A 24,733-nucleotide genomic window follows, 5' to 3' on the forward strand; every position below is an offset into this window, starting at 1 on the left:
AATGAAAGGTGGAATCTGATTGGTTGCTAGGGGCAACTGAGCCAGTTTCACGTTACACCATGTTTGATAAATCTCCCCCATAGTATACGCTTCGGCAGGGATCTCTCGCGACGCCATAGAAAACTGACATGTCAGTTTTCTGCAGCCGAAAAAACCATGTCAGTGCACACTATGGAGGGAGCGGCTCCGGCTGCATGCTCCATAGTGTGCAGTGGGGAGTTCTGATGCGGGCGCGCATGGATGCGCCCGCATCAGGACTCTGCAACCCTAAAGATCACTCAGCCGGTACTGCTGTACTGGCCAGGTTGATCTTTTCAGAGTCCGGCCATTCCGTGACGCGGCCGGGTCACGGAACGGCCGGTCTCATACTGTGAATGAACATGGCCTTAAAGTAGTTATATTCTTGTATATAGGGGTAGTACCATATATCGGTGACTGGAGAGACGGGCATCTGGTTCACAATTTCAGGTGCCACAAATTCCGGGGTCCCATATTTGCAGTACTGTGGTTCTTCAGCATTCAGCTCCTGAGCATTCCCAAAGTCACATATCCGAATCTGATCACTGATCATGTCGGCCATTAAAATGTTCTCTGGCTGTGGACACAATAAAATCAATGTTTTACATTCAGTGTAGATAAGTTACATTTCTGTGTATTTTAGTGATGTACACTCTAACACACTACGTATATTTCAGTAAGTATTGTGGTCCTCATATTGCAACCAAAACCAGGAGTGGATTAAAAACACAGAAAGGCTCTGTTCACACAATGGTGAAATTGAGTGGATGGCCGCCATATAACAGTAAATAACGGCCATTATTTCAATATAAAATAAAAGCAAATATTTGCCATTGAATGGCGGCCATCCACTCAATTACAACATTGTGTGGACAGATCCTTTCTGTGTATTTAATCCACTCCTGGTTTTGGTTGCAATATGAGGACCACAATACTGACTGAAATATACGTAGTGTGAACCCAGCCATATAGATGGAGGGGGGCCCAATACACATAGGTTGTTTATACTGCAGCTATTTAGTCATCCACAGTCATGTCTGCAGGACACATCTACACTGACTCCTGCGGATTTTATTGCAGCCCTGGTGGATTTACTTGGTTCTAAAAAGACAAAGGAAGTAACTCAGGAAAATTATATTACACCCCCATAATACTGCAGGGGGGGGGGGGGATAATCCTCCCATGGTCATGGATTTACCCTCCGACAAAGCCACAAAACTCACCTTAATATCCAAATGTAGAATATTCTTATGGTGCAAATAATCTAAACCTTCCAGGATCTGACGTACAAAGGAACGAATCTAGAGAAACAGAGATCAATACAAATGTTATATAGGTGTAGAATGTAAAGGGGTATTCCTACTGTCCACACAGGCAGTATTATAGTAGCTATATTCTTGTATATAGGGGGGGAGTATTATAGTAGTTATATTCCTGTATATAGGAGCAGTATTATAGTAGTTATATTCCTGTATATAGGAGCAGTATTATAGTAGTTATATTCTTGTATATAGGAGCAGTATTATAGTAGTTATATTCCTGTATATAGGGAGCAGTAATATAGTAGTTATATTCTTGTATATAGGAGCAGTATTATAGTAGTTATATTCCTGTATATAGGAGCAGTATTATAGTAGTTATATCCCTGTATATAGGAGCACTATTATAGTAGTTATATTCTTGTATATAGGGGGCAGTATTATAGTAGTTATATTCTTGTATATAGGGGGCAGTATTATAGTAGTTATATCCCTGTATATAGGAGCAGTATTATAGTAGTTATATTCTTGTATATAGGAGCAGTATTATAGTAGGTATATTCTTGTATACAGGAGCAGTATTATAGTAGCTATATTCCTGTATATAGGGGGCAGTATTATAGTAGTTATATTCTTGTATATAGGGGGCAGTATTATAGTAGTTATATTCTTGTATATAGGGGGCAGTATTATAGTAGTTATATTCTTGTATATAGGGGGCAGTATTATAGTAGTTATATTCTTGTATATAGGAGCAGTATTATAGTAGTTATATTCTTGTATATAGAAGCAGTATTATTGTAGTTATATTCTTGTATATAGGAGGCAGTATTATAGTAGGTATATTCTTGTATACAGGAGCAGTATTATAGTAGTTATATTCTTGTATATAGGGGGCAGTATTATAGTAGTTATATTCTTGTATATAGGAGCAGTATTATAGTAGTTATATTCCTGTATATAGGGGGCAGTATTATAGTAGTTAGAGGACCTGCGCGGTGGTACACGGGGCAATATGGTTTGATCAATTCATATACAGACACTCTGGTGTTGATTTTTAATATAGGCCTGGCGGCATTAGTATCAGCCATAGATGGGATGTGCAGCCGTTCCATTCTCTCCAGTTCGTGTTTTGCAATTCTCCCTCTCTGAACAGCTAGCACTCCTTTATAAGACCCACATGACCAAAATAAGCAGGATATGTCTGTGCTCACATGTCTGGACCCTATGTCTTCCCCATTCTGTGAGAGCAGCAATGGTAAGTGTAATACCATATCCATACTTGTGTCGTTTGGGGGCAGCCTTCCCCGCCGGTGGTGCTGGCTGGGTTTTTGGTGGGGCTTTTTGGGTCTGGTCCTGTGACATTGGGGTTGCAGGGCCGTTCCATGGCCTCCCTTCCCTGCACGTGCACGCTTTGCGGGGTTGGCGGTCGCTGACCGACACGGTGTGGAGTTAGCGTAGGGACCCGTGTGGACCAGAGGACCTGCGCGGTGGTACACGGGGCAATATGGTTTGATCAATTCATATACAGACACTCTGGTGTTGATTTTTAATATAGGCCTGGCGGCATTAGTATCAGCCATAGATGGGATGTGCAGCCGTTCCATTCTCTCCAGTTCGTGTTTTGCAATTCTCCCTCTCTGAACAGCTAGCACTCCTTTATAAGACCCACATGACCAAAATAAGCAGGATATGTCTGTGCTCACATGTCTGGACCCTATGTCTTCCCCATTCTGTGAGAGCAGCAATGGTAAGTGTAATACCATATCCATACTTGTGTCGTTTGGGGGCAGCCTTCCCCGCCGGTGGTGCTGGCTGGGTTTTTGGTGGGGCTTTTTGGGTCTGGTCCTGTGACATTGGGGTTGCAGGGCCGTTCCATGGCCTCCCTTCCCTGCACGTGCACGCTTTGCGGGGTTGGCGGTCGCTGACCGACACGGTGTGGAGTTAGCGTAGGGACCCGTGTGGACCAGAGGACCTGCGCGGTGGTACACGGGGCAATATGGTTTGATCAATTCATATACAGACACTCTGGTGTTGATTTTTAATATAGGCCTGGCGGCATTAGTATCAGCCATAGATGGGATGTGCAGCCGTTCCATTCTCTCCAGTTCGTGTTTTGCAATTCTCCCTCTCTGAACAGCTAGCACTCCTTTATAAGACCCACATGACCAAAATAAGCAGGATATGTCTGTGCTCACATGTCTGGACCCTATGTCTTCCCCATTCTGTGAGAGCAGCAATGGTAAGTGTAATACCATATCCATACTTGTGTCGTTTGGGGGCAGCCTTCCCCGCCGGTGGTGCTGGCTGGGTTTTTGGTGGGGCTTTTTGGGTCTGGTCCTGTGACATTGGGGTTGCAGGGCCGTTCCATGGCCTCCCTTCCCTGCACGTGCACGCTTTGCGGGGTTGGCGGTCGCTGACCGACACGGTGTGGAGTTAGCGCAGGGACCCGTGTGGACCAGAGGACCTGCGCGGTGGTACACGGGGCAATATGGTTTGATCAATTCATATACAGACACTCTGGTGTTGATTTTTAATATAGGCCTGGCGGCATTAGTATCAGCCATAGATGGGATGTGCAGCCGTTCCATTCTCTCCAGTTCGTGTTTTGCAATTCTCCCTCTCTGAACAGCTAGCACTCCTTTATAAGACCCACATGACCAAAATAAGCAGGATATGTCTGTGCTCACATGTCTGGACCCTATGTCTTCCCCATTCTGTGAGAGCAGCAATGGTAAGTGTAATACCATATCCATACTTGTGTCGTTTGGGGGCAGCCTTCCCCGCCGGTGGTGCTGGCTGGGTTTTTGGTGGGGCTTTTTGGGTCTGGTCCTGTGACATTGGGGTTGCAGGGCCGTTCCATGGCCTCCCTTCCCTGCACGTGCACGCTTTGCGGGGTTGGCGGTCGCTGACCGACACGGTGTGGAGTTAGCGTAGGGACCCGTGTGGACCAGAGGACCTGCGCGGTGGTACACGGGGCAATATGGTTTGATCAATTCATATACAGACACTCTGGTGTTGATTTTTAATATAGGCCTGGCGGCATTAGTATCAGCCATAGATGGGATGTGCAGCCGTTCCATTCTCTCCAGTTCGTGTTTTGCAATTCTCCCTCTCTGAACAGCTAGCACTCCTTTATAAGACCCACATGACCAAAATAAGCAGGATATGTCTGTGCTCACATGTCTGGACCCTATGTCTTCCCCATTCTGTGAGAGCAGCAATGGTAAGTGTAATACCATATCCATACTTGTGTCGTTTGGGGGCAGCCTTCCCCGCCGGTGGTGCTGGCTGGGTTTTTGGTGGGGCTTTTTGGGTCTGGTCCCGTGACATTGGGGTTGCAGGGCCGTTCCATGGCCTCCCTTCCCTGCACGTGCACGCTTTGCGGGGTTGGCGGTCGCTGACCGACACGGTGTGGAGTTAGCGTAGGGACCCGTGTGGACCAGAGGACCTGCGCGGTGGTACACGGGGCAATATGGTTTGATCAATTCATATACAGACACTCTGGTGTTGATTTTTAATATAGGCCTGGCGGCATTAGTATCAGCCATAGATGGGATGTGCAGCCGTTCCATTCTCTCCAGTTCGTATTATAGTAGTTATATTCTTGTATATAGGGGGCAGTATTATAGTAGTTATATTCTTGTATATAGGAGCAGTATTATAGTAGTTATAGTCTTGATCTGCATCTTCTTACCTCTGATTCACATACTGTAGGTTTACGGACCATTCTGTCTAGAAGTTCCTCTTTGGAACAGCTGCAGACTGTCAAGGAATAAATCTTGTATGGAGTTTAGGGGAAGGACAGTATAATCTGACTCAATATACCCACTTACTGCTATGGCTTTTCTAAGAACATTCTTGATACTCCCATAACAAGGGTTGCTCTGTAGAGATTAGGGAACCTAGTGAAAGTTCAGGTTTGGCATTTGATTCCGCCTGGCTGGGGAAGTTAGATGCAGCCCTAAGACTGTCTGGAAAACATAGATAAAGCATTCGGCCTATGGTTGTATCAGTGTCAGGTTTTCCACCTTCTCCAGCCACCGGGAGTCAAATGCAAATCGTTCAGGTTTATGCGAGCACAAACTTTCGTCTCATCTCTCTTCCTGAGTATAAGGGACTGAAGCACATTGTCTGGGTTCATATAATATGCCGATTGGTGGAGATGTATACAGAGTGGTGCTGATGGCCACCAATTGTGGCAATATACAATGGCAGGAAGAGTCCCCATAGCCTGTAACATGTATATGCAGGGTGGGTAGCTCTCCTTAGGGTATGTTGACACTGAGTAAAATAGGCGTCATTCTCGAAATTACACCTGCCTCAGTGTGTCATGGCATCTAAATGGAAGAGCGCCCACTCCTCCGCAGCCGCCGCTCTCCGCCCAAAGAAGTGACATGTCACTTCTTTAAGTGGAGATTGGCGGCTGCGGAGGAGCGCACGCTATCCCATAGATGGGCTACTGGACATTGAGACCGGGGGACTCCGCCCGTTTTGCTCAGTGTGAACATACCCTTAGGGCCCATAATAACTGCCCCAGCTGCTTCTGTCCATGCATCACTCTGTATACTCCTCCCTATGGTATCATCTGCCCTAACCGCCCCCCCCCCTGTCCCTGAGTGACTATATACAGAGAGCGGAGGATACAGCTCCATGATGATGATCAGCGCGCTCCTCTTCTCAAACACCTCGTGGAAGTAGATGATCCTCTCGTGACTGAGCTGGGAGAGGATACTCGTCTCCCTCCGCGCCCTCTCCCTGGACGCTCCTCTAAATGAAATAAACTTTGCAGCAAAATCCTGTCCGCTGTCCTTCTCCACCACGTGTCGTACATAGGAGAAGGCTCCCCTGTGAGGATAAGAAATAAAGAATATAACAGAATATAGTCATATACACTAAGATAGGGCCAGTAGGGTGTGGTAGCAAGTTCTTGCTAGATTTGTATATATTGTACATATCTGGTGGCTGCTTTGAGTGGCAGGCAGAGTAGGCTGCTGTCTAGGGCACCATTATGGCAATTCTAGACATGAATCATTACTAATGGAACTGAATGGAGACACATTGTAATAGTCTATAATGCATCTCTATGTGATACAGAGACACTAGTATGAATACGGACACTTACCTTCCAATCTCCTTGTGAATGGTGTAGTAGTCAGAAAGTCGGCGAGATATCAGCCCATCAGATTCATCTAGTGCCGATCCAACTCCTGGTTCCTCTGTGTAAAAAAAAATAATTTGATCCTTAAAGTGGCATAGCACTTGCTTTTCATTTATATTTGGCCGGGTGACAACTTACAGGGCCACATTTCAGGGCCTACCCCGGAGCCCAAGGGGGGCAGATACGCAGGGAGTCCCTGTCTACTCCACCATCGTCTTTATATACATATAGGGGGAGATTTATCAAACGTGTTGTAAGGGTTCCTTCACACATACCGACTCGCAGCAAATTACTCGCTGCGAGTTTCTGCTACGAGCCGAGGTCCTGGAAGGCCCCTATCACTACATACAAGCAGTGGTCTGAAAGACCGCTGCGTGTATGTAATGCAGCCGCCCCCTCAACCCCTTCGGCTCCCGCACCGCTGTCTCCATACATTACCTGTCCCGGCGTCTTGCTCTGCCGCCCAGCCAATCAGTGTGTTGCCCAGCCGCAGCCATTGATTGGCTGGGCGGCAGAGCAGGACCCCGGGACCCCGTGCAGCCAAAGCCAGGTAATGTATGGAGACAGCGGTGCGGGACCCAAAGGGGTTAAGGGGGCGGCTGCATTATATACACGCAGAGGTCTTTCAGACCACTGCTTGTATGTAGTGATAGGGGCCTTCTAGGACCTCGGCTCGTAGCAGAAACTCGCAGCGAGTTTTTTGCTTCGAGTCGTAGGTGTGAAGGCACCCTAAAGTGAAACTGGCTCAGTTGCCCCTAGCAACCAATCAGATTCCACTTTTAATTCCTAACAGACTCTTTGGAAAATGAAAGGTGGAATCTGATTGGTTGCTAGGGGCAACTGAGCCAGTTTCACTTTTGACCAGGTTTGGTAAATCTCCCCCATAGCATGTTGGAACTGGCAACTGGAACTGGTAAGCTTTCCCTACAGTGCCCCCACAGGACAAAAGAAGCATTACACTGTAAAATGAATGGGATGTCAATCCGGGATCCCTGATGTAAACCATGGACATGGTGGCTACTCATAGATGAGGGTCCGGAGTGTGGACCCTGCTTTTATACCCCCTGAATTACCTAGATTATAGGAGTATTTCTAGAGCAGAGAAGCAGTATCTTACCTCTGCACACCTGCAGCTCAGCCTTACATGACACTTCTCCTGCCAGGTTGCGGGCCGTACAGGTGTAGACCCCCGAGTCCTCCGGTGCAGCGTTCAGGATGACCAGGGAGCACTCCGCATCATCATACACAAAATTAAAGTGTCCGCTCTCCGCCAGGAGCTCTCCGTCCTGAAGAGGAGGAACCAATGATCAACGGGAGATACAGACCAATGAGCAGGGCATGGAGGGTGGGGGAGGGAGACATGGACGCACCTTGTACCACATTATATCCGGCACTGGTTTTCCATCTACGACAACTACAAAGCGAGCTGTTTCTCCAGCCTTGATCTCGATGTCTTCCATGATGGACTCAAAGCGAGGTGACTCTGAGGAGGAGGACACATGGGATTGCAGAACATGCTGTAGTTATGGCCTAAGCGGTTGCAGACCTCCCAATATTATTCAGTCATGCCCCAAACCTTCCCCAAATCCACATATGGTGCATAGTTAAAAAAAAAACATTCTGTGTAGCCATGGTTACAGACTACAGAAAAACCTAGTGTAGTCAGACCCTGCAGTCATGCTACTTTCCATCGTTCCCCGACCAAATGCAGCCTTGGAGACACATAGATTTACAGACCTGTTTGGTGCAGATCACAGCAAAGTCTATGGCTTATAGTACATGGCCGCCTCCAGTCTCTCGTACCTGCCATCTCTATGCTGATGGTGCATTTGTCCACTCCATACTTGTTCCTGGCTTCAAAGACCAATTGTCCGAGATCCGACTTCTTGGGACTGAAGATGGTGAGTGAGTGCTGGTCGTCATCCGGCATACTCATCTCACACACGCCATTCACACTGCGCAGAATTGTGCCTGCTCTAGAGAGAAGGACTTGTGTTTATAATAATGTATGAACGCATAGATAAGCTGTAAAGGCCGCTATACACTTTATACTTGCTGGATTCAGCCAAGAGTATAAGGTGTATGGCTCTTACTAACTGACTACCAACAGAGGGATCTTATCTGCCCAACCCTTGTGTTCTCAGAAGGGTAAGCCGCCACTAGAGCAGTCTGGCTGTGGCTTAAGGCCCTATTCCACGGAACGATTATCGTCCGTATTCCTTAAACAAGCGACTGATATAGCAGCAGTCTGCTGCCGTCGCTCCGTTGAATAGGAGCATCGGCAGCAGACGCTGCTGTATCCTATGGGCTGCCCGGACGATCAGCGATCACCCGGGCAGCCCCCCGCCGCCCCTCCCGCACTCACCCGCTCGCTGCAGCCGCGTTGAATAGCAGCGGCAGCGAGCGGGGAACCAGGAGCAAACGAGCGCTGAGAGCGCTCGTTTGCTCCTCTAAACGACCCGTGTAATAGGCCCTTTACCCTTCCACCCTTCCCCCCATAGAGAACACACATTTCGGCTCATGTGAACGGGGAGAACAGAAGAGATAACTGAAGGATTTTCCGGTGTAGAAGCATCCTAAGAAGCTGCCGGTAAAGTCTCATGGCTTCCCTGTAAGCCTATATCAGTCTCAAGACGTGAAAAACCTGTTCCTGCCTGTTAGAACTGATCAGCAAAGAGGTCGGGATACAGTTGCACTGTAATACTAACTCCCCTAGTAAAGAGATACCAGAAAATAGTTCCTCTCCAAGTCAGCCTGAGACTCCAGGTCTCCTCCAGAAGAAAGAACACTGTATCTTTAGTGCCCCCTACAGGCAGCTACCCAGAAAGTCAATGTCTGACCCTTTGACAAACCCTAAAACACGACCAGGAATACCAGCCAATCCAGAGACAATCATCAATAGGCTGTGCTGTTTCTGGGTTAGGGGTCTGGTAAGCTGGGTGAGATGCCATAAACTTGGCTTGGGTAGCTATACCTATAGAGGTTAGCTGGAGAGGCAGTTTTCTTCATTCAGAGAGAGCTAATTTGCATATATTCCCAGAATGCATTGCAAACATGAACTGGATCTCCATAAGGAGAACAAGTATCCTCCCCAAAACTGGAAAAAAGTGTCTGCCTTGTCAATGCCTGGCTGCAGCGAGGACTGGGCACAGGTTGTTACCTCCTCCAGGTGACTACGGCATTCACATGGTTCAGCGTCACAGTGGCACATAATAGTTGGTTTTCCACCATGTAGAGGAGCTCAGGGCGATCTGTGATGACTGGAGCCTCCTGCAGGTAGGGACCTGTAATAGCAAGTCACGTGTAAGAGGATTGGTCATCCCAACAGTGGGCACCTGAACCCATCACTGTATGTGTCACCGACCGTCCCAGGACTCACCTCGGTCTACAAGCCCAACAATGTCACTGGGCAGGGAGGGTTTGCTGTGTGATGTTGCAGAGTATGTGACCACACGGAATTGGTATTGGAAACCTTTAGTCAGTGACCTGACAATATAGGCTGTTTCCTTCAGGTTGCTGGCAATGACCGTCCACTGGACAGAGCCCACGGCCTGCTGCTGCAACGAGTAAGTGATCTGAGCCGGATCTGTGGAGACAACAACAGACACATCTTTTAGAGATACCAGGTGGTTGAGGCCTTTAATGTGGTCAAGATTTATTGATGACATCTTTATTCTGTGGTCAGGCTCCAAAACTGACTTTGATGACTTTATGATATCCCTGAACAGGAACCATATTGGCCTAGCATTTACATATGAAACCCAAACTGAATCTATCACATTCCTGGATGTTAGGGTCTCGAAGACAGAACGGGGGTACCTTGAAACCACCATTTATAGAAAAGATACAGCCACGAACAGTCTTCTCAGGTGGGAGAGTTGTCACCCAACCCCTTTAAAACGGGGGATACCCAAGGGCCAATATCTTCGCCTGAGAAGAAACTGCTCGAATGAAACTGACTTCTTTACTCAAGCCAGGGACTTGAGACACAGGTTTAGAATGAGGGGTTACCCAGACCACACATTGAGATCAGCTTTCCAAATAGCTAAGAATAAAGAGAGGGGGGATCTCCTCACCCCAAAACCCAAATCTAACATTAGGGAACCCATTCGCATCATAGGTACTTTTGATGCGGAAGCCCAACAAGTAAGGGAAATCATACACAAACACTGGGGAGTACTCACCCTTGACCCAGAAATTAGGGAGGTCATAGGTGACCACCCCCAGATCACGTATAGAAAAGGACGTAGTATAGGGGATACTGTCACCAGGAGTCATTTGACATCTACCATGACACCACGCACATGGCTGGACACCAAACCGTTACCCAGGGGTTGTCATAAATGTGGACATTGCAAGGCCTGTTCCTTTGTGATGAAAACAAGGGTCTTCACTAGTTCCACAACTGGGGTAACATATCAAATCAAAAACTTCATAAACTGTAGCACCACGATGGTGATTTACCTAGCCATTTGCACCTGCTCGATGCAATATGTGGGGAAAACATTACGGCCATGGCGTAGAAGAATTCTAGAACACATCGGCGACATTAGGAACCAAAGGGATACCCCAGTGGCAACACATGTAGTAAAGTGCCACGGAGGGGACCCCACATGCATCAGATTCATAGCCATAGACAGTCTTAAACCATCCCCTAGAGGGGGGGGACATGGATAAACTATTGTTGCAACGGGAAACGAGATGGACATACACACTTCAGACTTTAGCTCCAAAAGGGCTAAATGAATTACTCAACTTTGCGTGCTTCATATAAAACTATTCGCCTGCACCCCAATACCCCAACCCACCCTGCCCCCCCCCCTCCCCCTCCCTCCCCTTATTACACATACACACAGACCACCTCATACTACCAGCTGAGGATAGGCAGTCAGGGAAGGGCCTAGTGTACCCTCTAGGAGCTAGCGGAGCTGGCCCCCTTGTATAGCTTGATAGAGCATTCTAGGGCATATCAGGTTAGGTTCCTGAGTGGGACCGCCCTTCTTAGGGCAACCACCCCACCTAGACCATAGGGACCCTAACATAGGGTATACTAGGGAATGATAGAGCCCCTTCTGGTTACAAATGCTTGGCACTTATTCATTATACCATCCCTCCATCTGTGTGGGGGAGCCTGAAGGGTATTCACTGTATGATTATACATATATTATATTTACATTCACTCTAAACATATATTACATTTACATTCACTCTAAACATGTGGCATAATCATTCATGATCATTTATTTTTGTACAATATCGGAACATCATTCCATCCTTGTTTTGTTTTATAACACATGACCTTATAGAATATAGGTCTCAGCACTAACACCTGCCCAATATTGCTAGTATATATCCTCCAGAAGCCGTTTACATGCAGCACAGGATGACACTACTCCTGTGTATTGCACCTATCTCGGGCATACGGGAGCGCTGACCTCCAGACGCATCACGACTGTGTTTACTAACACAGAGTGACCACTCCCCGATAGGCGTGCACGGGGAGGAGCGGCGGCTTGGCGCGCTCCCAGACAGCCCGATGACGTCAGACGCGCCGTGACCGCGCGGCCCTTAAACTCGAGCACACGGCCACGAACACTCCCCTCTATCTGCCACTGCAGGACTGCGGGAGGAGAACCTCACACTAAAACAGGACAATCATGTAAGTTCCCGACATATCTGCTATCATGTAACCATGCAATCATGCAATTATCATGCTAGTGGGGTACTTATTATGGGGTACTTACGATTGTACGGCAATTTTTCCCTTCGGACAGATACCCGGAGGGACTTTTGGGCACTCACCAAAACACAGTAGCATAGAGGGATTACTGTGAGTATATTTAGCCTTTAACCTCATATTCCAAGGTGGTAAGAGTACATTCATACTGATAGCCACATATTCATTTTCCACAGGGTCTATTGTAGCCACTGCCACTGAAGACCTTCCCTCCCACTGCTTCTAATCACGGATCAGTGAGTAGCCATACTGCCGTGTCCTGTTATTACAAACAGTTCTTCTTTGATATGTGTTTAATGACTTACATTGTTAAAACTATTGATAGCCTCGACGCCCCTGATGAGGTCACGATCATTAGTGACTGAAACGCGTTGGGCGAGGCATATGACTTTCTGGACTTACACCACTCAATACGTGACTGATTGGACTTACTGCCACACTCATTTGGTCATATAGATAGAGTAATCTACTGGCATTTCCATCACGGAGTGGAGTAGCTTCTTGTTACAGCGTAAATAGACCACTACTGGTTCTGGACTGTACTGGACGATCCCGACATAGGGAAAGAACGGCACAACAATGTGCATCATTGCTTTAAACTGAACCTTTTTGTAAATACTTGTATATATTGGTGAAGGTGTCACCTAAATAAATACCCTTTGAGTAAGCATATCCTTTTCTTGTTATTGTTGGTTATATTGCTAAGGATTATTTGAGTACCTAGTGTTACTGACAACACTAAACCATACAGGCCTTTAATAAGACAATGCTAATTGTTACTGAAAACAGTCAGCAAGATTGTGCTTAGACATCCTTCAAACACCTGAGGTCATGTAATGTAATCGGTAAGAAAGTGTATAGACTGCACTATGGAATAAGCAGAGGATACTGGAAAACTCTGAAACTTGCAGAATTGTGAGCACAGCTCTGAAGTATAACGTAAGATGTAACAGGATTAAATTATGTCATGTATTTACAAAGTGACTACATTTTGTACTTCCATACTGTTTACACATATAACAACAGTATACACTAAGCTCCCTCTAGTGGTGGCTGCTGGAAGTCAGAATATGATATTATAAATCTAGGTCTATGCAAAGGATCTCGATCTCTGTGTCAGAAAAACAAAGCTCTGACCCCTATGACCACTATGACATAGAACTATGGACATAATGATAAAACTTGAGCTAACAAGAAGCAGACAACAATACCTATGGTTGGATCCAGTCTTTTCGGGGGATTCCATCTGAGCTTCACTACTTTTCCAGTTACAGATGTGATTACTGGTGGACCGTCAGGAGGGTTGGGCACCACATCTATAGACGTAAGGTACAAAGATCATGATTGTATCCTAAAATATCACTAATCAGGTGTTCATTTTGATCAATGTAATGCATTTGTATTAAACTGATCTGTTAGAACAGCAATCAGATTGCCAAAGGCAGAGTATATGAACAGATCCATTATGGTGGGCACGGAGGTCTGGAAGAGGGTTTGGGCTAACATGACAGATGATCGGACCTACTGAACACAATGACACAGGTATAAACTGTTCAGATACTACAATCACCACTGATTGTGGGACATCACTCTGATGAAGCCCACAGGACATCACCTACCCTGATGAAGTTCTCAGGACATTGCCCACCCGATGAAGTTCTCAGGACATCATGGACGCTGATGAAGCGCTCAGGACATCACCCTCCCGATGAAGCCCTCGGAACATCACCTACCCTGATGAAGTTCTCAAGACATCACCCACCCTAATAAAGTTCTCACAACATCACCCAGGATCTCAGGACATCACACATCCTGATGAAGCTCCCAAAACATCACCCATCCTGATGAAGTTCTGAGAACCTCACCCCCTGATGAAGTTGTCAGGACATCACCCCCTGATGAAGTAGTCAGGACATCACCCACTCTGATGAAGCTCTTGGAACATCACCCACCCTGATGAAGCTTTAAGGACATCACCCACCCTGACAAAGTTCTCAAGACGTCACAAACCCTGATGAAGTTTTCACTACATTACCCACCCTAATGAAGTTCTCGGAAAATCACCCACCCTGATGAAGTTCTCAGGGCATCACCCACCCTGTTGAGGCTCTTACCTGTGACATATAAGTGGGCATAGCAGGCGGCCTTGCCCACTTTGTTGGAGATCACACTCTTGTAGACACCAGCATGTGAATGGCTTACGGACGGGAACACCAGACGGTGAATATCTTTATCTATCAGGAAATACAATAAGACATGAGACTATTGGATGTGTAAGTGTTTGCCGGCTGTATTGTTATGGTGTGTGTATAGGAGACTGTGCTGTGACTTCCTGCTGGGGTAGAGGATCATACATTACATTACACTGATCGCTTACATTGGGTCATCCTGCGGTCGTCGGTGCTCTGGATTTTCCGCCCGTTGTGGTACCAGGTGATGGTGGGATACGGTAAGCCGGTGACCTGACACTCTAGTTGCACTTCGCGAGACTCCACCACATCTAAGTCTTGTAGGGGACGCAGGAAATCGGGCATGAGCACCCCCTCTACCTCACTTTCTTGCACCTCTGGTTCCTCTGGGATGGAAGGCATCTTTTCCAACCTGGATCTGAAGGAAATTTCTCATTAGAGGGTCTGAGAGCGGCAAAATTTCTCTATCTATATCTATATAATGGTGGGAACCCAGGTTTTCTGATACAAAGCTTTCAGTCTTCTGTATAAAGTCACCTGTTATCATTCTGGTGTCTGCAGTTTGCAAATATTCTTGAAAAAAAAAAATCTACCCTGTTTCCATGGTTACAGACTACAAACACCCTGTGTAGTCAGATCCTGCAGTCATGGGCTACTCTTGTCTCTGCCTCCACTTCTACTATATGTAAGTTATGAAGAGGAAGAGGCAGATGGAAGAGTGTAACACACATCTCTTAGATCTGACTACAAAGGGTTTGTTTGTAGTCTGTAACCATAGAGATGCATAGGAGCTGGATACACAAAACGATAAGTATATAGCCTGTTGCTCTACAATTCATGTCCAGAAGTTTTATATCCTCTTCTATCCTTACATGTGAGATGAGGCGCCAAGTCTTGGCTCCTCCACATAGAGCTCTGCAGAGCACTCAGCTTCCCCGTGTTGGTTGCGGGCAGTGACAGTGTATTGACCCTCATCCTCACTGGACACCTGGCTGATCAGCAGAGTATGGTAGCCTCTTTCTTTCAGGATATGCACGGACTCATTCTCTTCTACTGGGCGGCCTGAAAGGGGAGAATTAAAGGGAAAAAACATAAAATTACAAATCCTAACCTCAACTTTGGCTAAAGAATGGCGCTGCCGATGGTAATCTTATACAGGGTATACCCTTGTGCCAGGAGGACACTCACCGTCATGCATCCATGTGACCACAGGTGGCGGTGTACCACTGATCTTACAATCCAGCCGGGCTGTGCGACCCTCAATCACTTCCCGATCTGCCATCTTCCTGGTGAATAGAGGAGCCAGCGAGGGGTGCACCGTCAGCACCGCACTGCACGTCAGCTCATCTGGCAAAGGGGCATCAAATTTTGAGGAAACGTTAACGTGTTATAACCGACCGACTGGCTGTCAGTATGAAACTCAGGATCAGTAATGTAATGTATGTACACAGTGACCTCACCAGCAGAATAGTGAGTGCAGCTCTGGAGTATAACACAGGATGTAACTCAGGATCAGTACAGGATCAGTAACATAATGTATGTACACAGTGACCCCCACCAGCAGAATAGTGAGTGCAGCTCTGGAGTATAATACAGGGTGTAACTCAGGATCAGTAATGTAATGTATGTACACAGTGACCTCACCAGCAGAATAGTGAGTGCAGCTCTGGAGTATAACACAGGATGTAACTCAGGATCAGTACAGGATCAGTAACATAATGTATGTACACAGTGACCCCCACCAGCAGAATAGTGAGTGCAGCTCTGCAGTATAATACAGGGTGTAACTCAGGATCAGTAATGTAATGTATGTACACAGTGACCTCACCAGCAGAATAGTGAGTGCAGCTCTGCAGTATAATACAGCATGTAACTCAGGATCAGTCCAGGATCAGTAACATAATGTATGTACACAGTGACCTCCACCAGCAGAATAGTGAGTGCAGCTCTGGGGCATAATACAGGATGTCACTCAGGATCAGTAATGTAATGTATGTACACAGTGACCTCACCAGCAGAATAGTGAGTGCAGCTCTGGGGTATAATACAGGATGTAACTCAGGATCAGTACAGGATCTGTAATGTAATGTAATGTATGTACACAGTGACCCCACCAGCAGAATAGTGAGTGCAGCTCTGGGGTATAATATAGGATGTAACTCAGGATCAGTACAGGATCTGTAATGTAATGTATGTACACAGAGACCTCACCAGCAGAATAGTGAGTGCAGCTCTGGGGTATAATACAGGATGTAACTCAGGATCAGTAATGTATGTACACAGTGACCCCCACCAGCAGAATAGTGAGTTCAGCTCTGGAGTATAATACAGGGTGTAACTCAGGATCAGTAATGTAATGTATGTACACAGTGACCCCACCAGCAGAATAGTGAGTGCAGCTCTGGAGTATAATACAGGATGTAACTCAGGATCTGTAATGTAATGTATGTACACAGTGACCTCACCAGCAGAATAGTGAGTGCAGCTCTGGGGTATAATATAGGATGTAACTCAGGATCAGTACAGGATCAGTAATGTATGTACACAGTGACCCCACCAGCAGAATAGTGAGTGCAGCTCTGGGGTATAATATAGGATGTAACTCAGGATCAGTAATGTATGTACATGTAACATATTAGTAGGATTACCTCTGGCGGTGCTCAGCTTGCAGGTGTAGATCCCGCTGTCGTCTTCATGGACGGAGTTGAGGAGGAGCAGACACTTTTTGCCGTTGAATCTCATTTTACAATCCAGCAGCGCCGGCTGCAGCAGCTTCCCCCGGAACATCCAGTCCACGTCCAGGTCCTGGGGTCCGGACACCACACACTCAAACACAGCCGCCTCCCCAGCACACACACTCACATCCTGTAAGGGGGTCACCACCTCCAGCGTGGCGCTGCCAGACGAAGCTTTGGTGGCACACACACACACAAGGACGCAACAGCGAGACACCACAGAGCGCCACAAGACAATGACCAACAAGAAGACAACACAGAGAGAGGGAAGATACATGTTACATGGGAAGTGACCGCCAGAGATGGACGATGAGGATGAGGAGCAGAAAGAGACACGTTCAGGATTTCAGTAATACAGCTTTAAGAACATCACAAAGTCTCCAGTGTGAGATAAAGAGCATCTCCACCCCGAATCTACAGGGAAACCTCCCATTACAGATCTGGGGTTCAGGAGCCTGGGAAAGCTGGATGACAATCATAGGGGAGGTCAGTTATAACTAACACATGGAACTTAAAGGGGTACTCCCAAATCACAGGGTTGTGCCCTATTCACAGGATAGCTGATCTGTGGGGGTCCAAATGCAGAACAAAGCGGACAACATGTGCCTGGCCGCCACTCACTCCAATGATCAGCATGTTATCCTGCGGTTAGGGAGAACTTTGTAAGATGGGAGTGCCCCTTTAAGAATTCAGGTTTTCTTAAGGTGGAAATGCTCTTTACATAAAGCCAGAAATACAGACAATGAAGAAACTGTTGTATTTTCCAATGACTGATTTATAATTTCACGTCAATTATCTGGAAGGATGGAGACCTCATCATTACTATTGATCTATATACATATATGTAATTTTCTTGGTCATTATTTCATATCCCATATAAGACGATAACATTTAGAGTAACATTTCACACCTACAGCTACATCCTACTATCCAGCTATCCACAAAGGTCTTGGAGAGTCCTGGAGAAAGGGCGAATCTTATGTCATACTCACCTCGCCCTGTTCCCACATTTCCTGATCATGAACAGGGAGAGGTGAGTATCTGCATGTCTGAGATCTGCGGGGTCTATATTAGGGGGACCTAGTCAAGATCTGCTGCAGGGACTGGTCTGGTGTCTATATTAGGGGGGGTCTTGTGTAAGATCTGCTGCAGGGACTGGTCTGGTGTCTATATTGGGGGGGTCTGGTGTAAGATCTGCTGCAGGGACTGGTCTGGTGTCTATATTAGGGGGGTCTGGTGTAAGATCTGCCGCAGGGACTGGTCTGGTGTCTATATTAGGGGGCCTAGTCAATATCTGCTGCAGAGACTGGTCTGGTGTCTATATTAGGGGGGGGGGGGGTCTGGTGTAAGATCTGCCGCAGGGACTAGTCTGGTGTTTATATTAGGGGGGTCTGGTGTAAGATCTGCCGCAGGGACTGGTCTGGTGTCTATATTAGGGGGGTCTGGTGTAAGATCTGCCGCAGGGACTGGTCTGGTGTCTATATTGGGGGGGTCTTGTGTAAGATCTGCTGCAGGGACTGGTCTGGTGTCTATATTAGGGGGGTCTGGTGTAAGATCTGCTGCAGGGACTGGTCTGGTGTCTATATTAGGGGGGTCTGGTGTAAGATCTGCTGCAGGGACTGGTCTGGTGTCTATATTAGGGGGGTCTGGTGTAAGATCTGCCGCAGGGACTGGTCTGGTGTCTATATTGGGGGGGTCTGGTGTAAGATCTGCTGCAGGGACTGGTCTGGGGATTATATTAGGAGTTAGGGGGGTCTGGTGTCTATAATAGTCACCAGATAATAGATCTCTGGACTGAGATCTGCAGAGGGGTCTGATCTGTGGTGAGGACTGGTCTGGTGTCAACATTAGAGTGGTCGGTGTCTATATTAGGGGGTTCTGGTCTGAGATCTGTGGTGGGGTCTGTTTATATTAGGGGGGTCTGGTGTCTATATTAGGGGGTCTGGTCTGGTGTCTATATTAGGGGGTCTGGTCTGAGATCTGTGGTGAGGACTGGTCTGGTCTGAGATCTGTGATGGGGTCTGTTTATATTAGGGAGGTCTGGTCTGAGATCTGTGGTGGGGTCTGTTTATATTAGGGGGGTCTGGTGTCTCTTAGGGGGTCTGGTCTAAGATCTGCGGTGGGGTCTGTTTATATTAGGGGGGTCTGGTGTCTATATTAGGGAGGTCTGGTCTGAGATCTGTGGTGGGGTCTGTTTATATTAGGGGGTCTGGTCTGATCTGCGGTGGGGTCTGTTTATATTAGGGGGGTCTGGTGTCTATATTAGGGAGGTCTGGTCTGAGATCTGTGGTGGGGTCTGTTTATATTAGGGGGGTCTGGTGTCTATATTAGGGGGTCTGGTCTAAGATCTGTGGTGGGGTCTGGTGTCTATATTCAGGGGGTCTGGTCTGGTGTCTATATACATTTTCTGCCTTCCTATAAGATATGAAGTAATGACCCAATGAACAATTGTTATATTATTAGTTTTTCCATTTCCACGATAATCGCACTTTAAAGGGTTTCTTCCAGGTTGGACTTTTATGACACATCAATAGAAAGTATTATATGAGCTGAGCGGCTGTACTTGGTCACAGGAGCTCAATGTCTCCCTATAGGCGGGGGGATCCGACCATGTTTTAGGATTCTTGTGTCACTCCAAATGTCATGGAGCCCTAATATAACGGTGGCCTATACGTATACATATACACTCAGCTAAGAGTAAGATGGGGAAGGGGAAACAAGCTGCTGCAGACATGTGCAAATTGTATAACATATCTAAGGAATAAGTGGAGGCCCCCATACAGAGCCATCACCGTCCCCATACACGTGTGCCAGGCCCCATTTGTTTTGGTGGGATCGGTCATGTCTGCTCTGTCTAATACAAAGCAATTCCATAAACCTCTTTGCATCTCCCATAAAGATACCGGCCAAATACACAGTGCTAGCTTTCAGCAGAGCTATCTCCCTATATCTGCTGAGCACGGGAAATGGGACAGCGGAATAAAAGGATCAAGCAGTTTAAACCCAACACGCCCAATCCTTCTCCTCTGGCTGCAGAGGCGTGATGGCAATGCCCCATCCCAGAAAGCACAGATGTCTAAAATTGCCAGGTTTGGCCAACACATCTAATATAAATGATCAACTTTAGCCTCAATGTGAACTGACTCTTAATCCTATGAGCCGTCTTATTGATGTGTCATAAAAGTCCAAATGGAAAACCCCAATAATGGATGGTGTGATTTTTTTTTTTTTTTTTTAATGCTGACCCTCAGTTCTGAATACATTGGTATATATATGATTTATAGCCACTGCTACATTGTTCCAAACCTCCTGCATACACGGATACTTCTCTAGGATACAAATTATATCTGCTTTCTAACAGAAACAGCGCCACCCCTGTCCTCAGGTTGTCTACAGTATTACAACTTGCCTCTACTCACTTTAAATGGGAACTCAGGTGAAAATCTTTTTCTTTCAAATCAACTGGTGTCAGAAACATATATAAATTTGTAATTTACTTCTATTTAAAAATCTCTAGTCTTCAAGTACTTATCAGCTGCTGTATGTCCTGCAGGAAGTGGTGTACTCTTTCCAGTCTGAAACAGTGCTCTCTGTTGCCACCTCTGTCCATGTCCAGAACTGGGGATTTGCTGCTGCTCTGGACAGTTCCTGACATGGACAGAGGTGGCAGCAGAGAGCACTGTGTCAGACTAGAAAGAATACACCATTTCCTGCAGAACATGTAGCAGCTGATAAGTACTGGACGGCTGGAGATTTTTTAATAAAAAAGTCAGTTACATATCTGTATAACTTGCCGGAGTACCCCTTTAATGCAACTGAGCTGCAATACAGCACAAAAAATGAGGACAAAAGTGGCTCTTAAAGGGCCAGACCCTTTTAGTTTTTAAGCTTTTGCAGGGGATTTAGAGCTTTGTAGCATAACAACAACCACTATAAAGATATCATGAAATGTATCAACGCCGAAAAACAATATAATGAGGAAACACGAGGAGACATTTCTGAGGACCAGCATTGAAAACGGCGTCATTGATCATTAAATGGGCACAGTTATAACCGGCATGATACGATGGATACATATGGAAGGAACATGGCTTCCCCAAGGACGAGAGCTCTGGCCTGTGGCTCAGTCTCTCATGTGTCACCTTGGGTAAGATAAGACGGGACGACTAAATCCTGACACCGACTCCAGGCCCCCCCCTCCCCCGGGTGTAAATGAGCCGACGCCGGCGTCACTGTCACATCATTAAGATTAGGAACATTGAAGGAAGCAACAAAACCTCCCCGAGCCGCCTACACCGCCACTGCCTATGGAGTGACATTCCCTCCCCGCAGTGTACAAGCATAGTTATACTGGATCCAGAACTTCAATGATAAATGTGATTCTCCCTAAGATGTGGCGATGTGGCTGTTCAGCTGTTGCAAAACTACAACTCCCATCATGCCCTGACCGCTGAAGGCGGTATGGGCATGATGGGAATTGTAGTTTTGCAACAGCCGCAGGTTCAGGAGAACACTGCATTACAAAAAGTTCTGCAACGTTAACAATTTCAAATCCTGCAAGCTGTCAGTGAATAAAAAGTGTCACCTCTATAATCACTATATGTGACCATGAATGGGGAAATCCCACTAAATCTTATATCACTTGTGTCACACTCTGGGATGATAGGTGCCTTTCCACATGGTATCTCCTTGTTTGTAAGCACAGCTGAAGGGATAAGGGTTAAAGGAGAAGTCCAGTAAAAAATTGTATTAAAGTATTGTATTGCCTCCCAAAAGTTATACAAATCACCAATATACACTTATTACGGGTAATGCTTAAAAAGTGTTTTTTTTCCCCTGCACTTACTACTGCATCAAGGCTTCACTTCCTGGATAACATGGTGATGTCACTTCCTGGATAACATGGTGATGTCACTTCCTGGATAACATGGTGATGTCACTTCCTGGATAACATGGTGATGTCACAACCTGACTCCCAGAGCTGTATGGGCTGTGGCTGCTGGAGAGGATGATGGCAGGGGGACACAGGGCACTGGAGGGACACTGAGCATCCCTCTGCCATCCTCCTCTCCAGCAGCCACAGCCTGAACAGCTCTGGGAGTCGGGTTGTTACATCACCATGTTATCCAGGAAGTGACATCACCATGTTATCCAGGAAGTGACATCACCATGTTATCCAGGAAGTGACATCACCATGTTATCCAGGAAGTGAAGTCTTGATGCAGTAATAAGTGCAGGGAAAAAAGCACTTCATAAGCATTTCCTGTAATAAGTGTTTATTGGGGATTTGTATAACTTTTGAGAGGCAATACAATACTTTAATAAACATTTTCGCCTGACTTCTTTAACTGTTTGGTTTGTTCTGCTTACAGTTTGACCAATCACAGGTGCAGGTACCTCACACACCATCCACCTATTACACTATTTTCTCTAGTATGTTCCCCACCAATAGGCAGATAGACTAGGTCACCCCTTTATAAGTGAGTTAGATCCTGGTGGGAGGGTCTTCTGTAGTGGAGTTGAACGGAGTCAGAGACACACTTGATTTCTAGTTTGTCAGAGAGAGACTTTTTTAAACTAAGATGCACTACTAAGCCAAGAGGTGGGGATCAACCTTGCCTATGCCTGGGATACTTTTACACAGGACAATCTACAAAGTCACAGATTGATCCTCAGTGATACAAAAAGCCTAAGCCGAAGTATCCCACTGGTATCTGCTCGACTTATGGACATTTTTAGAAGAAATGCAGCAGGTTTTTCACGGTGTGGTGGATTTTGATACAGATTTTCTAATCTGTGGCCCTGTATTACAGGGTGATGGGGCCTAGAGATGAGCGAACTTGCCGAAAGTTTTTGGTTTGCACAAATCCATACAATTGGCCTTTGAATTCCTCCACTAGAAGTTGGATGCCACCCGAGGACTGCCTGGAAAACACGGATACAGCCTATGACCTATGGCTGTATCCACATTTTTAAAGGAGTTATCCAGCGCTACAAACATATGGCCACTTTTCCCGCTCTCTTGTCTCCAGGTCAGGTGCGGTTTGCAATTAAACTCCATTTACTTAAAGTTTGAAACCCCACCCAATCTGGAGACAACAGTAGGGGGAAAAGTGGCCATGTTTTTGTAGCGCTGGATAACCCCTGCATCCAACTTCTCCAGCCGCCAGCAGTCATATGCACAGGTTTGGAGAACGTTGTTGAACACGAAAAGTTCGACACTAATCAGTGCAGGTCTTCAGCCGCTGGATGTGACCTGTAATGATTTCATTCACTGACAGCAAGCACAGATAGAATGTTGCAGAACCTGTCACCAGACAATGATGGGGCTTTACTTATAATAATTTGGCTCCCATGATGTGGATGCGACCCCCATATCGCTCTCCATTGGTGCCCATTTGCTTATGTTTGGAGAGGTCAGGGGTCAAAACTGAGACCAGCAAAGCTTCCTGTCTATTTGTAGCTGGAGTTCCCCTTTATACACAGAACACAAATGAATAGAATCCACAACTAGATGTCACGATGACCATAAAACACTGAACACAAAACCAGAGAGAGAGAGAGAGAGTATAGAGCAGCCGCGGCGTCCGGAGATCCTGCGCCGTAATCGCATTGTTAGTAATGACAGCAAACACAAGCTCCAAAAACAAAGAGTTTATTGGGACTACAAATAAAAAAAGTATAATCTTAACAAAATTAGTTATTTGATTCCTGTAAGTTGGGGGAGGGGGTGAGGTCCGGGATTCAGGGGGCGGGGCACTACTCTCCCCGGATGGTTTACATGACGTTACTTGGTGGGTCGGATTCGGATTGGCGCAGAATGCTGGATGGGGATTGGACGCCCTCCGTCTTATACGCTTTGCTATGTGACACCCTGTATTCCAGGGATGGGAAACCTTTGGCCCTCCAGCTGCTGCAAAACTACAATTCCCATCATGCAACAGCTGGAGGGCAGCCGGTTCCCCTTCCCTGCTGTATTTAGATGGATGGGTATTAGAGGGCACTACATGGAGTGATATGGAGAGCGTACTAATAAGATGGCGCTATCTGTAATATTTTTGACATGTCTGTATGTTTCAGCTAATGCTGCGCCTCTTTTCTTCTCTATAGATCCCCTTACATAGTCCTGGGACTTTATTACTGAAGATCTATCCTTAGATTAGGTCCTCATTACCAATTCCTGGTTATGGTCTCTACAGCCTCTACAGACACAGCGCCATACATTTTATAGTGGCTGTACCTGGTATTGCAGCTTATCCTATTCAAGAAGCTGCAATACCAGGTACAGCCACTACAGAATGTATGGCGCTGTGCCTGGTAAGTAACAAAAGGTAAATCACACAAGTGCTGCTATCCTTTCAATCACCTGATGAAAGGGGGGTGGTAGATATATCCTAAGGGTGCGTTTACACAGAAAGATTTATCTGACAGATTTTGGAAGCCAAAGCAAGGAATGGATTTGAAAAGAGGCTAGATCCCAGTCTTTCCTTTATGACCTGATCACTGTTTATAGTCTGTTCCTGGTTTTGGCTCCAAAGATCTGTCAGATAAATCTGTCTGTGTAAACGCACCATAAGGATAGGTCATCAATATTAGGATAGTTGCAGAAGATATGTTAATAGGTTGGTTGTCCG

The 24,733-nt window shown here is 46.4% G+C and overlaps 1 protein-coding gene across 4 annotated transcripts in view; it reads right to left on the reverse strand.

Annotated features, from left to right (window-relative positions):
• SPEG (striated muscle enriched protein kinase) overlaps positions 1–24,733 on the reverse strand; it is a 153,147-nt gene that overhangs the window by 31,017 nt on the left and 97,397 nt on the right. For all 4 annotated transcript variants that reach the window (XM_069982548.1, XM_069982547.1, XM_069982550.1 and 1 more), the window contains 16 exons: positions 17,013–17,273; positions 15,553–15,711; positions 15,237–15,426; positions 14,553–14,782; positions 14,290–14,409; positions 13,387–13,491; positions 9,818–10,024; positions 9,599–9,722; positions 8,242–8,414; positions 7,809–7,921; positions 7,556–7,724; positions 6,403–6,496; positions 5,925–6,125; positions 4,975–5,035; positions 1,242–1,319; positions 423–595 (listed from right to left, as the gene is read on the reverse strand). In XM_069982548.1, the coding sequence (XP_069838649.1) occupies positions 423–595; positions 1,242–1,319; positions 4,975–5,035; positions 5,925–6,125; positions 6,403–6,496; positions 7,556–7,724; positions 7,809–7,921; positions 8,242–8,414; positions 9,599–9,722; positions 9,818–10,024; positions 13,387–13,491; positions 14,290–14,409; positions 14,553–14,782; positions 15,237–15,426; positions 15,553–15,711; positions 17,013–17,273 (2,458 nt within the window). The remainder of the gene's footprint in view (positions 1–422; positions 596–1,241; positions 1,320–4,974; positions 5,036–5,924; positions 6,126–6,402; positions 6,497–7,555; positions 7,725–7,808; positions 7,922–8,241; positions 8,415–9,598; positions 9,723–9,817; positions 10,025–13,386; positions 13,492–14,289; positions 14,410–14,552; positions 14,783–15,236; positions 15,427–15,552; positions 15,712–17,012; positions 17,274–24,733) is intronic.

This window comes from Dendropsophus ebraccatus, chromosome 9, assembly GCF_027789765.1.
Source record: "Dendropsophus ebraccatus isolate aDenEbr1 chromosome 9, aDenEbr1.pat, whole genome shotgun sequence".
Classification (NCBI taxonomy): Eukaryota; Metazoa; Chordata; class Amphibia; order Anura; family Hylidae; genus Dendropsophus; species Dendropsophus ebraccatus.